Below are 13,052 nucleotides of genomic sequence, written 5' to 3' on the forward strand. Positions count from 1 at the left end.
GCTAATTGGCAGTTATCTATCTAGGCAGTAAACTGTCAATCAGCAACTGGATGGAGGGTGTAAAAATATGAAAATTACTTATAGACTAGCCTCTTATGTCATATACTTTTCAGTGAAAGGAAAGCCCTCACAACAAAAACTCCATTGTCTGATATGTAAAAGACAAATAAGTGAAGGTAAATCCATGTACAGGGCCAAAGCTGTCACTACACAAAGCAAGAACTAACTGGAAATATGGACATGTCTGCTGACTGTCTGAGCTAAAGTTTAAAACATTGTGGCCCAGATTTATTAAAGAGTGCATAAAAGAAGCTGGTGTAAACTGCCCACAGCAACCAATCACAGCTCAGCTTTCAACTAAGGTAAAATAGTAGCTGAACTGTGATTGGTTGCTTTGAGTAGTTTACACCAGCTTCTATTTCACACTATAAATCTGGGGCAGTGTTCTTAGATAAATAAACTTTCAAAACCTCATTTAGATTACATTTTCTGTAAATTAGGGGGAAAAAAATTTTTGGCAAAAAATAATTGTTACTATGGTAAATCTTTAGGAACTTTGAAATTTGAGCCCAAAGTTTATTCCTCATACAAATTTATATTAGAAACCAAAGAATAAATGATACAGGAAACCTTTCACCACGTTACTATAATGTATTGAGCACCGAGAAACGTCAGTGTTTCTGATATCTCCCACTGTTGTTCCCTGTATACCATTTTAAACCATGAGAAGATAAACCGAGAGAGAAGAGAGAGAAGGAAACCGCAGCACCATCTCCCTCCCCCCCCCCCCCCTCCTCCCCAAATCCCTCTCCTACTGAAACTGGATGGATAATTTGGGTTAAATGGTAAAAAAATGCCATATTCCAAGTTATATTACAGCTCCACATATTCACTAAACAGTATAAAGATCGCCAGTCAGAATCACTTATTAACATGCCTTACAAGATGGAAATGGACACGACTTAACATCCAACTGCAGACTCAGGTATATGATGATTTACTACACATTTTTATATCTACATCTTTGAGGGGTCACTCACATGTCCGCAGAATTCTGTCCAGGCATGGGCGGTGTTCTGTGGACTGGACCTTGGGGCTCCCAGCATCATGATTATGTTGGAAGCTGTTTAAAATTTCACACTAGTGTACTGACACAGCCACACCACTGTGTCAGTACACTACCGCAAACTTTTAAATAGTTTAGGAGCTCCCAACATCATAAATACATCATGATACTAGGAGCTAGGAGGTCCAGTCCACAGAACACTGTCTATGCACGGACAGAATTCTGTGAACGTCTAAATAACCCTTTTACCCCTACATGCATGTACTGGCACAAGAATGCTGATCAACACATATAATGGCACAAGAATGCTGAACCATGCATGTACTGGCACAAGAATGCTGAACCATGCAGGTTCTGGCACAAGAATGCTGAACCATGCATGTACTGGCACAAGAATGCTGAACCATGCATGTACCGGCACAAGAATGCTGAACCATGCAGGTACCGGCACAAGAATGCTGAACCATGCAGGTACCGGCACAAGAATGCTGAACCATGCAGGTACCGGCACAAGAATGCTGAACCATGCAGGTACCGGCACAAGAATGCTGAACCATGCAGGTACCGGCACAAGAATGCTGAACCATGCAGGTACCGGCACAAGAATGCTGAACCATGCAGGTACCGGCACAAGAATGCTGAACCATGCAGGTACCGGCACAAGAATGCTGAACCATGCAGGTACCGGCACAAGAATGCTGAACCATGCAGGTACCGGCACAAGAATGCTGAACCATGCAGGTACTGGCACAAATATGCAACGTTGAAGTAGCAAACCACAGATGCTGCTGATCCCAATAATAAGTACCTGCTAGGGAACTGAAGTACGCTTCTGCTAGTATGCTTGTCAAATATTCTGATCTTGGCAACTACTAAAAAACATTCCAATTCCCTATAATAAAATGATAAATCAAAAAGAATTTTACCTGATAATATTTTACCTTATAGAAGTGGCGCAGAAGATGAACACTTTCTTCTCTAGCACCCTGAAAAACAATGAGAAAAACAATAAGGAGAAGGAATATCTTTTTTATGCAAAGTCTTACAAAACAGTAGTTCCCACCTATTAGACTACATTCCATTGGCTTCAATAAGGGGTTAATCTAGCAAACAAATTAATCTTTATGTTGGTCAGTCCTTGGCAAACATCTCTAATAGGCTCAATGAGAACCACGGATTGCTCCAATACATCTGTTTTATTCAGCGACACATGCCAGGTTGTACAAAAGCCTATATAATATGTTGGAACACTTACCTCCAAACAAGCTAGGTGGACGTCTTTTATTATGCAGTCACCATCTATTAAGACCAGCTGCTTTAGAAGAATACAAGCCAGTTCAAGAGTGGCCAAACGGACTTTGCCATCTGCAAAAAAACAATATTGGGTTTTCTCTCACTCGTACAATCTATTTACAGTCTGAATCTGTAGACAGCCGCCCGGCTGTATCATTACATTTCCCAACATTCAAACACTTTCTCCGCTCCCGGCATCATATTGATACATGATGCCGGGCGGGTAGGAGTCAGTTACAGGGCTTTCAAGTCTGTGGGTTCTGTGTTGCACAGAATGTGGGAATAAGCCTTTACTCTATATAAAGCTCAATCTTCACCTACAAATTCACCCCCTATCCATTCTACTGCCATGTTTGTACCCTGTTAAGACTTTTCTATTTAGCTTTTACGTCACCCAATGTAACCTTTCAATCATCAGATCCTGTTTTCGGTGTCCTTCTGGCTTCTTCCCGCTTAGCCCAGCCGCCACTGAAGCTTCTGAAGCAATCTCTACAGTGAACCACCATTCAGCCAATTACTGGCCACTACGCTGTCCCGTCTCGGCCAATGATTGGCTGAGTGGCCTGTCACTGTAGCGATGGCTTCATTGGCGGCTGCGGTGAGTGGGGAGGAGCCAGAAGGACACCGAAAACAGGACCTGATCATTGAAAGGCTGGCATAAAAGCTAAAAAGAAAAGTCTTTACAGGGTACAAACATGGCAGTAGGATGGATAGGGGGTGACTTTGTAGGTGAAGATTGAGCTTTATTTAGAACATTGAGCCGTGTAATAGGCTTGGTAAAATCAAAAATGTAGCAGATCAGCGCTCGCTTCCCTGGCACATTGGACTCTCTAATATGGCCACTATATGACCCTGCACCTCCAACCCGACACTCCACGCAGCGTCACCCGCCCTGCACCTCACCTCCGCGCGCCCTGCACCTCCAGCCTAGCCGCCCGCCCGACGTTCCGCGCTGCTCCGCCCACAATGATTTTTTGTGAAAATCGAATTTACGATTTTCACAAAAAATCAAATCGATTCTAACCTTCTGGGCGATTAATCAAATTAATTTGATTAATCGCCCAGCCCTACATAGAGGGATGCCAACTTACAACCCAACATGTCCCCAGGTCGTGTAATTCACTAACCCCATGGGCCGAAGGTAGTCAAATGGCCCTAGTACACGGAGCGAAAAACGGTCAAATCGGGTCGATTATCGCTCCATGTAATAGAGACAACGATCAGCTGATGACAACAATTGGTTTGGGTTGGTCCTAAAATCGTAGGGCGCCAACCGCACATTGCTAAGTGTAATAGCTGGTCCCGGTGGCTGCAGTGTCTGAGCGGCCTGTCAGCTGATCACAGGCCGCGGCAAAAATCTGCAGAGCACAGGACAGAAGACCGGGAGAAGGGGGACACAAAGTGTCAGGTGTTTGGGCATGATGTCGACGATGTCCATGCAGCCCTTACTGCCTGATTATCGGGTGGTCTAATGGCAGCGGTCTAATTTAGCAGATCTGCGCTTGTTTAGTAAAATGATCGGGCATAGTCGGTCCGTGTAATAGTACCCTAACGGACTGTCCATTTCCCAAAAGTAAACAGTTTCTGTGGAGGATTCAACACACAGCCTGAGGGATCCCTCAAAACCACATGGGTAGGAAACAAATGATAGGCGCACAGTCATATGACCGCACACTTATTATACCTAGTTTAGTATTTCAGCTGCAGACAGAACTGTAGTAGGTGACCAATCTTACTACAATTAAAATATTCCTGATAATTTTTTAAAGACTGGAAAACCCCTTTCGGGAGCTGCACGCTGTTTGCCTTACCTGGGTGCGCTGCTTGGCTCATTATTCTAATTAATCTCTCTACTAACACATGGTTGTAGGAACGATTGTCTTTCGCTGGTTTCAATGACAGCTGGATTTTCTCCAATTTATCAGGATTTATTCCTACCAACAAAAAAGAAAGGCAATGTTATAATAAGGGGTGTTCTGTTTAACATCGGAAGTGGCACTGTTAGCTTTCATAGTGTAGATTCAGTTTGCAAATAGCGTTCTGTAGCTTATCAGAGAACTGTAAGCAATTTATTACATGAATAATCTCATCTGCAAATATCTGGAAACCACAGTTCAACTTTGACAACTTAATAATTGGAAGTACAATTTCAGTTAACGTGTACCCATCATCCGCTGGAGTAGCAGGATACGGTGTCAAAAGTCTGCAAGTACGCAGGCTTTTTCTGAAGTGGCCGGTTGGGAACTGCTGAAAGCATCGTATACTGCAAGGTAATACAATTACAATGCAGTCTACAGTGGCAGTTCTGTCAACTAGTGATGTCACGATACCATAATTTTGAGTTAGATACCAATACTTGACTTTTTATTTCGATACTCGATACCAATTCGATACCCAAGTATGAGAAAAAGCTACACCCCCAACTGTTTTTATGCTGTTATGGTCTTCAGGTCTGCACTATTATGGTGACATCAGGTTATGGGCTTTTTATTTTATTTTACTATCTTAGAAATGGTTTACATTTTTTTTTTAAATAAAAGAGCTTAAAAGTTGTCCTACTCTGACTACTGTGACTACTCTAACCTTTCATGTTTTGCCCTGTATGGCTGTGGTGTGCGGGATTATTTTCTGCACTGTGATCTGCAGTTTTATTTGGTATCATGTTTGTATATATGTGACCTTTTGATCACTTAATTAATTTTTTTGGGGGGGGTGTGATGTGACCAAAAATCATAGTAAAAATATAGTAACCTATATGTAGCTATCCCTCTCGTAGGTAGCCCACAGAGTAGTCAGCTCCCTGTAGTAAGCACCCCCTCTATAGTCAATCCCCCTGTAGTGCTGCAGACTGGAGAGGTGATTCTGCTGAGGGTTGTAGTACATCAGACAGGAAGTATTCACAATGCTGGGAGTGATGGTGCTTGTAATATTCTGTTAGTTAAGATCCAGATGTCTACAGGTTAGTGTGCCCCAAACAGGAAACATTATGGTGGGAATGTTAGTGTCCCAAGCAGGACTGATTATCTGCTGAGACTTGTGGTGCCCCCAGCAGAGGAGACCCCTTTAATAACATGTCAGGTAGAAGAGGTTAAAAGAAAAGAGAAAAAGAAGAACAAAGTGGGCCCCACAGGTATACACAATAATAAGTAAGGGTGCTACCGTGTACCCTATACACTAATACCAATGGAACAAAACAAAAAAAATGACAGAAATATAGGCTATATAAACCACACCAATGAAATGTAATTATAATAGCTTCATTAAGCCGGCTAATGGTGCGTTTACACAGACAGATTTATCTGACAGATTTTTGAAGCCAAAGCCAGAAACAGACTATAAACAGGAGACGGGTCATAAAGGAAAGACTAAGATTTCTCCTCTTCTCAAATCCATTCCTGGCTTTGGCTTCCAGAATCTGTCAGATAAATCTCTCTGTGTGCAGGCACCATTACAAAAGACATGATAAAAGCAATTAAAATGGTCTGAACAGCAGCAGCCTCATAATGCAGGCTGTGCTCCACTACTACATGCAAGCCTTTACCTAAGAGGACGAAAGAGCAAATCGTCAGAAAATGCATAATGGTATATAACAAAAAAATTCTAATGATATCACATGCAATACTGACAAAATCCCACCTGCTAAGTCTATGTCCCCATGTAGTAGTGGAGGAAAAAACTGCACGGGTATCGCCACCACGTCCTGACGAAGCCATAATATGGTGGCGATACCCTAGAGTTTTTCCTCCACTACTACATGGGGACATAGACTTAGCAGGTGGGATTTTGTCAGTATTGCATGTGATATCATTTGAATTTTTTTTGTTATATACCATTATGCATTTTCTGACGATTTGCTCTATCGTCCTCTTAGGTAAAGGCTTGCATGTGGCAAGACTTGTAGTAGTGTAGCACAGCCTGCATTATGAGGCTGCTGCCGTTCAGACCATTTCAATTGCTTTTATCAGGTAGGAGAGATCACATATAGGGGAGGTGGGAGGGGTGGCATCATGCTGTCAGGATGGCCCTGGCCCGTCTTCCTGCTCTGATGAACCTTGGACACACACACCGGAGTCCTTGGCGGCAGAATGGAGAAAGGAGGCTATTATTACAGGAGCCGATAGGGTTATAGACCAAAACACAAGACATGTGTGCCTTATCATCCCCTGCACTGATAACCTCCGACCTCCATTCTGAGGCTGCCGGGAAGCTGCGGGACCCTGGTGTGTGTGTGTCCGAGGGTCATCACTACAACAAGACTGTCCCTCCACCCGCGGACCCCCTCACCCTGCGGCAGGCTGCAGTCATTAGCGGAGGGGATCACATAGTAGCCGACCCCCACTGCTTCTGGAATGGGTCAGATGCTGCTGTCAGTGGGACAGCGTCAGCTACAGCTACATAGGCGGCACATGCGATCGCTATGTGCCGGCTATAGCTTATCACTGTTGTGAGCGGAGGGAGGGGAGGGACGGAGGAAGTGACACCAGGGGGCAGCACCCAGAAAACATGGCCAGCGCTCAGTTAGCCGCCGGCCATGTTCTCTGCTTTCGATACCAGGAAATCCTGGTACCGAACCGTATTTTTGCCCGAAATATCGATAGTAGTATTGATATTTCGGTGCATCGTGCATCCCTACTGTTAACTGCTTCATTCAGAAGAGGACTATGTACCTGCCGGCATTTTGACAATGTATCCTGCCGCACCAGTGAAATGGTAGGTACACTTTAAAGCCATGTGGTAAAACAGCATCCGTTCTGTATCACAGAATGGCCGCTGTCCGAGCAGATAACGGAAAGTATGGCTAGAGCTGTACTTTACATTGTCTGCAAAGTCTATTTTGCTGCGGCCAATAATCAATGAATAGCAGCCACGCAAAATAGGGCTTGGTTCACACTACTTATATTTCAGTCAGTATTGTGGTCCTCATATTGCAACCAAAACCAGGAGTGGAATAAAAAACACAGAAAGGATCTGTTCACACAATGTTGAAATTGAGTGGATGGCCGCCATATAACAGTAAATAACCGCCATTATTTCAATACAACAGCCGTTGTTTTAAAATAACAGCAAATATTTGCCATTAAATGGCGGCCATCCACTCAATTTCAACATTGTGTGAACAGAGCCTTTCTGTGTTTTCAATCCACTCCTGGTTTTGGTTGCAATATGAGGACCACAATACTGACTGAAATATACGTAGTGTGAACCCAGCCTAGACATGCAAATTTTCTGTGTGGCCGCATGGAATCCCGGCTGGAGTGTATACAGTGTGAATACACTCTGTCCGGTATTCTATATGGGTTAATGCGATCGGCTGCTGTGATTAATGGCCATTGCTGCAAACATGCAGCAACGAACATTGTTTAATCAAAAAGGACATTGTGTGAACGAGGCCTAAAGGAGTTTTCGGGAACTACTTTTTATTGATAGACCAAAAATAGCTGATCGGCAGGGTGCTGACATCTGGTGCCCACGTGCACAGTCAACTGGGGTGGATAGCAAACACCGTGTAGTGGCCATGCTGGGTTACTACAGTTCAGCTCCCTTAGAAAGTAAACTGCAGTAACCCAGCAAGGGCAGTACACAAGTGTATAGAGCTGTCCCGTTCTGACTCCGTTCACTGTGTATTGTGGAGCCTGGCTCTGGCCAACAGCTGATAAGCAGGGTGTCTGCCCCCCACCGATCAGATATTGATGACCTATCCTGAGGAAAGGTTATCAATAAAGTCCCAAGTTTGTCCAAACTGATAAACTTCAGTACACAAACACAAAAGCTCTATTACAAAGTTTTTTTCTTATTCTTTTTCCTAATAATTTCTATTCTGCAATTTTTTTTTATTCTGTTTTAGGTCCATTACCATGGGGCAGCCGTATGTTTTTACCAGCATTTAAACATATGCTTACCAGCAAGGCCCATGTACACAGGCATATGGAGCATATTCTATGGGTTATTTTTGCATGAAATGCTATCACGGTCAGCAAGGCTTTTCACTGGGTATTTTGAATAACCTATTTGTTAAAATAACTCCTCAAATTAACATCACAGACAACAAACACACAACTATCACAATAAAATCAAGGTGGGAGAAAGACCAGGGACCATATACTTATACACACTATATTGATCAGCCATAACTTTACAACCACTGCCAGGTAACATGGATTATGTTTTCACCTGTCAGTGATTTTAATGACATGGCTGAAAACATACATGTAAACTGCTATCCATCCCCCTAGTTCTGGTTAGTGTGGTTGACAATAAAAAAAAAAAAAAAAAACAACAACAACAACTCACAATCGCTGCATTGTTCGTTGCTTGAACATTCCTATTTACACAGCAAAATATGTGGGTGACTGCCAATGATTCTAATGCCAGCAGAAAAGATGCTATCAGCAGACGAACACGAGACTTCTCGTCCAATGGCCGATTGCTTTCCCTTTTACATGTGACAATTTTAGTCAGTAAAGGTTCTCACCGGCCCAATTTGCCCCATCTTTATCAACTTCACTTACCATTATTATGGGACATAGCATAAAGTAGACACAAGACAAAGAGGGTATAGTAGTCGTCATCTGTGCATTCCAGTGTACTGTAAACCATATCCAAGAAAGGCCTATGGAAGACACAAGGGTCACACAATCTCAGTAACAGGATGTTGGGGTTAAGACAAAGATTTAAAAAAATTGATTGTTTGTTATCCCCATACTAAAATAAATAACTTAAAACTTTTTTTTTTTTTAATCTATCTATCTATCTATCCCCTATCTATCTATTTATCTATCTATCCATTATCTATCCCCTATCTATCTATCTATCTATCTATCTATCTATCTATCTATCTATCTCCTATCTATCTATCTATCTATTTATCTATCCATTATCTATCTCCTATCTATCTATTTATCTATCCATTATCTATCTATCCATCTATCTATCTATCTATCCATCTATCCATCTATCTATCTATCTATCATGCTTAAAAGAGAAACACAATACAATTGTGCAATAGTAGCAAGGTCCTTATGGCTTCCTTTCATATGGGAAATTACTAGAAAATAAATGAAATGGTACAGCGAATATGTGACTGCAGATGTGTTCTTGGGAGACTCTGAGGCCGTTCCCAAGATCAGAAAGTTGAGCCATGTCCGGAGTATAGGACATAACTTGATATCATGGAAAAACCCCTTTGAGCACAGGTTCTGATGCTTCTTGCAAAGTGTACAACACTGAAAAGAACAGCTGAGTACAGCAGTCGGTATCGGTGGTATCTTGCCATTGCGGTTAGCTGTTGCACTTTTCTGTGTTTTTGTGTGAGTACAGCAGTCGGTAGACCTACACGCCTTCAGTGGGGCAGCAGCGTGCATTCTCATACATTTCCATTCCAGCAGGACGCATGGGACCTCTGTTCTGGCAATCGGTGGCATTAACAGTGTTTAAACCTACAAAAATATAACAGTTGCCATGTATCCAGTAGATAGCAGACAACTTGTTCTTATCGGAATACCCTTTTAAGAGACATAGAATTGCTGCACAATTTTTTCCTATTTACTTCTACTTGAGCAGTATCACATGATCCAAATAGTGCAATCATTGCCTAGAAGTGAAGAATGCAGAATATGCCTAATTGCTCGGTCAGAAGAAGCAATGAGCACGTCAGAACCAGTATGATAGTCTTTGATCAGCCCGAGATGCATCATATATAGATCAAAGGGGAGAGGGTCTTGCTAACTGACCCTAACCTTCAACAGAGCAATGTGCAATAAACCACAAGTGCGGCAATAGCGCTTCTGTACACCATGTGTTTCTTAACCATGGAGCCTGAGGAGGAGAACACTATGGGTAAGTCTTCTTAATTTTGGTCCTGTTTCCTAGTTCAGAATATTACTTATTATGTAATGGATATTTTCCTTAAATAAATAATACAAATCTGGCTGTTGTCACAAACTAAAAAACAAAACTGCTGTTTTTCTTTAGCCAAAAATTAAAGGAGAAGTTCGGCCAAAAGTATTTTTTAAATATGTTATTACTTATTTAAAGTTAAACAAATTTCTAATGTACATTAATTATGGGAAATGCACATATACTGCTATTTCCCTTAATTTAGTAGTTCAGGCAGGACACTTGCTCTCCAAAGTATTCCATAAACTTATTTAATCAATAAAGCATAGTGTACATTACATTACCTTACATAGATATCCATAGAAACAATACAGTGCCATAGACTTCTACATATAGTGCGCCCCCTGCTGGACACTCCATAGGAATTTCAACTGATTTGTGACGTCAAGGTTTTTTTTTAGAGAATCTGAAGCCTGCCTGATCTACTAAATTAAAGGGAAATAGAACTATATGTGCACTTCCCATAATTAATGTACATTAAGAATTTGTCTAACTTTCCATAAGTAATAACATATTAAAAAATACGTTTTGGCCGGAGTTGTCCCTTAATCTAAAAGGAATCTGCAGAGACCATGCAAACCTACTGCATCGTCATCCCACTAATGTGGTTAATACCCCTTTAATGAATTACAATGTACACCATGAAAGCACAGCTCTATGACCTCCGTCCCTAGTTTTTTTAGTGTTTATAAATTATTGTGTAAAAAAAAAAAAAAAAAAGGTTCAAGCTATTTGCAAAGCCTTTTCTTACAAGTATTTTTGGTGGTTAGAAAACATGACTTTATTGCACGTTAACACCTGCCGGATCCGCAGCGGATTTGATGCTGCGAGGGGACCCGGCCCCTTTAACCCCTGCACCGCCGGCCGGAAGCCTGCCTGCCCATAGCCCTGGCCCCTCCAACCTTAACGTTTTTGCTAAAAGAGCCATAAAAACAGTTAAACACAAATGATGGTAAAATGCTACAGAAAACTATGCATGGATTTACGCAACAAATTTTTTAAATAGGTTTAGACTTTAGACCTGCACTAGGATTGCGGCTAGACAAGTGAACCTAGTCACGGAAAAAGGAAAAAAAAAAAAAAAAAACACATTTGTTAAGGCGCAATCCTCAGCTCCGGCCCTGGCTCCATGCTGCGGTAAAGGGCTCTAAAAACAGCAATGCAGTCCCTGCACTACAGGCTAAAGATCTGTCCAGCGCTGCCTGTGAGCGAACAGTGTTTGCCATTTCCCTACCTGCTCAGTCCGGCCTGTGTCCCAGCGGCAGCAGCACTCTTCTCCTCATCGGTCGTGTTTTCATCCTTGACGTGCAACATGGGCTTTTCAGCTGCTTTGGATCTTTCCATGATGACCATTTCTATTTCTAGAAGATACGAGAATGGAAAGAATTAATATTACTTTCTGGTTTATATTTTCCCAGTTTTATGTTACTATCTACTAATCAATCAATACCAACCTAAGGTAGACATGTGGCATGAAAGAAACACACACTTCTAAGTAACGCTTGACATAAAGGGTACTCCTATCTAAAGAAGTTAACCCTTTTCCACAGGATTAGGGATAACAAGCTAATCAGTGAGGGAATGACCACTGGGACCCACCTCCCCACCGCAAATATGGAGACAAAGTTAACCCCATAAAGAAGGGAGTGCAAAGCACATGCACAGCCAGTGCTCCTATCCCAGTCTATAGGGACACTGAATGTTGCTGAGCGCTGAACTGGACAATATTTGTTGGTGATATAGAGAATGAAGGAAGCACTTCATTTCTGGAACAATTTTGTACCTGTTCTCAGGATCAGTGGGGATCTTAACATCTGTGAAAGGATAACTTCCTCAGATGGGAATATTTCTGTAAAACACTATGGGGGAGATTTATCAAACATGGCGTAAAGTGAGACTGGCTCAGTTGCCCCTAGCAACCAATCAGAATCTACCTTTAATTTTCCAAAGAGTCTGTGAGAAATAAAAGGTGGAATCTGATTGGTTGCTAGGGGCAACTGATCCAGTTTCACTTTACACCATATTTGATAAATCTCCCCCTATATAACTAATGTAAAATACTGAATTTTATTTTCATTAATATTCACTCGTTTGTATTAAAAAAAAACAAAAAAAAAAACTATTTGGATTGTGGATGATCATTAAATCAAGCGAGCAATACAATATAACCATGCTGCCATGCGCTCCTCTCCTGCTACGTCTGCGACCTAGATGGACCCCACAGACTTAGGCCCCGTTCCCACTGAGCAAAACGAGCGGAATTCCGCGGCGGAATTGTCCGCCGCGGAATACCGTTAGCCTCCTGCTCATAATGGGAGTCTATGGGCGGCGCGCGCTCCTGCTCTGTCCGCGCTGAAGAATGACAATTGTCCGCCGCGGAATTCCGCTCGTTTTGCTCAGTGGAAACGGAGCCTTACACTGAAACGTCATCTCGGTCACATGACACATAGGCAGAGTGGAGTGAATGCGTGGCATGTGTACTTGTCCCAGTTCATTCTTCTGATTGGTCGTGGTCCAAACACTCAAGATCACAACAAAGGTTTTTAAGAATAAAAGCCCATACATTGAGACCCGATAGTGAGTGGGTCCACATGGTGTGATCCCTATCACTAGAATTGAGGGACTCCTTTGGTTCCCACTGGTCTTTTGCTATTTAATAAGGATAGCACAGCAGTCTAATGGTGCTGAAATAAAGCTGAGAAAGATGGATAGGAACTATAGAGACATGCTAGACCCTTTATGTTAAAAATTGGATACCAATGTCTGATGTGCTCCTATATGAGACCTGGGTGGCAGC

General features: G+C 42.2%; 1 protein-coding gene across 6 annotated transcripts in view; it reads right to left on the reverse strand.

Moving 5' to 3' along the window:
* CLEC16A (C-type lectin domain containing 16A) overlaps positions 1-13,052 on the reverse strand; it is a 179,354-nt gene that overhangs the window by 116,825 nt on the left and 49,477 nt on the right. For 4 of the 6 annotated variants that reach the window (XM_069983732.1, XM_069983734.1, XM_069983730.1 and 1 more), the window contains 5 exons: positions 11,490-11,616; positions 8,869-8,969; positions 4,171-4,293; positions 2,322-2,431; positions 1,993-2,052 (listed from right to left, as the gene is read on the reverse strand). In XM_069983732.1, the coding sequence (XP_069839833.1) occupies positions 1,993-2,052; positions 2,322-2,431; positions 4,171-4,293; positions 8,869-8,969; positions 11,490-11,616 (521 nt within the window). The remainder of the gene's footprint in view (positions 1-1,992; positions 2,053-2,321; positions 2,432-4,170; positions 4,294-8,868; positions 8,970-11,489; positions 11,617-13,052) is intronic. The other 2 variants (XM_069983736.1, XM_069983731.1) reach the window with 1 other exon arrangement.

Source organism: Dendropsophus ebraccatus, chromosome 9, assembly GCF_027789765.1.
Source record: "Dendropsophus ebraccatus isolate aDenEbr1 chromosome 9, aDenEbr1.pat, whole genome shotgun sequence".
Classification (NCBI taxonomy): domain Eukaryota; kingdom Metazoa; phylum Chordata; class Amphibia; order Anura; family Hylidae; genus Dendropsophus; species Dendropsophus ebraccatus.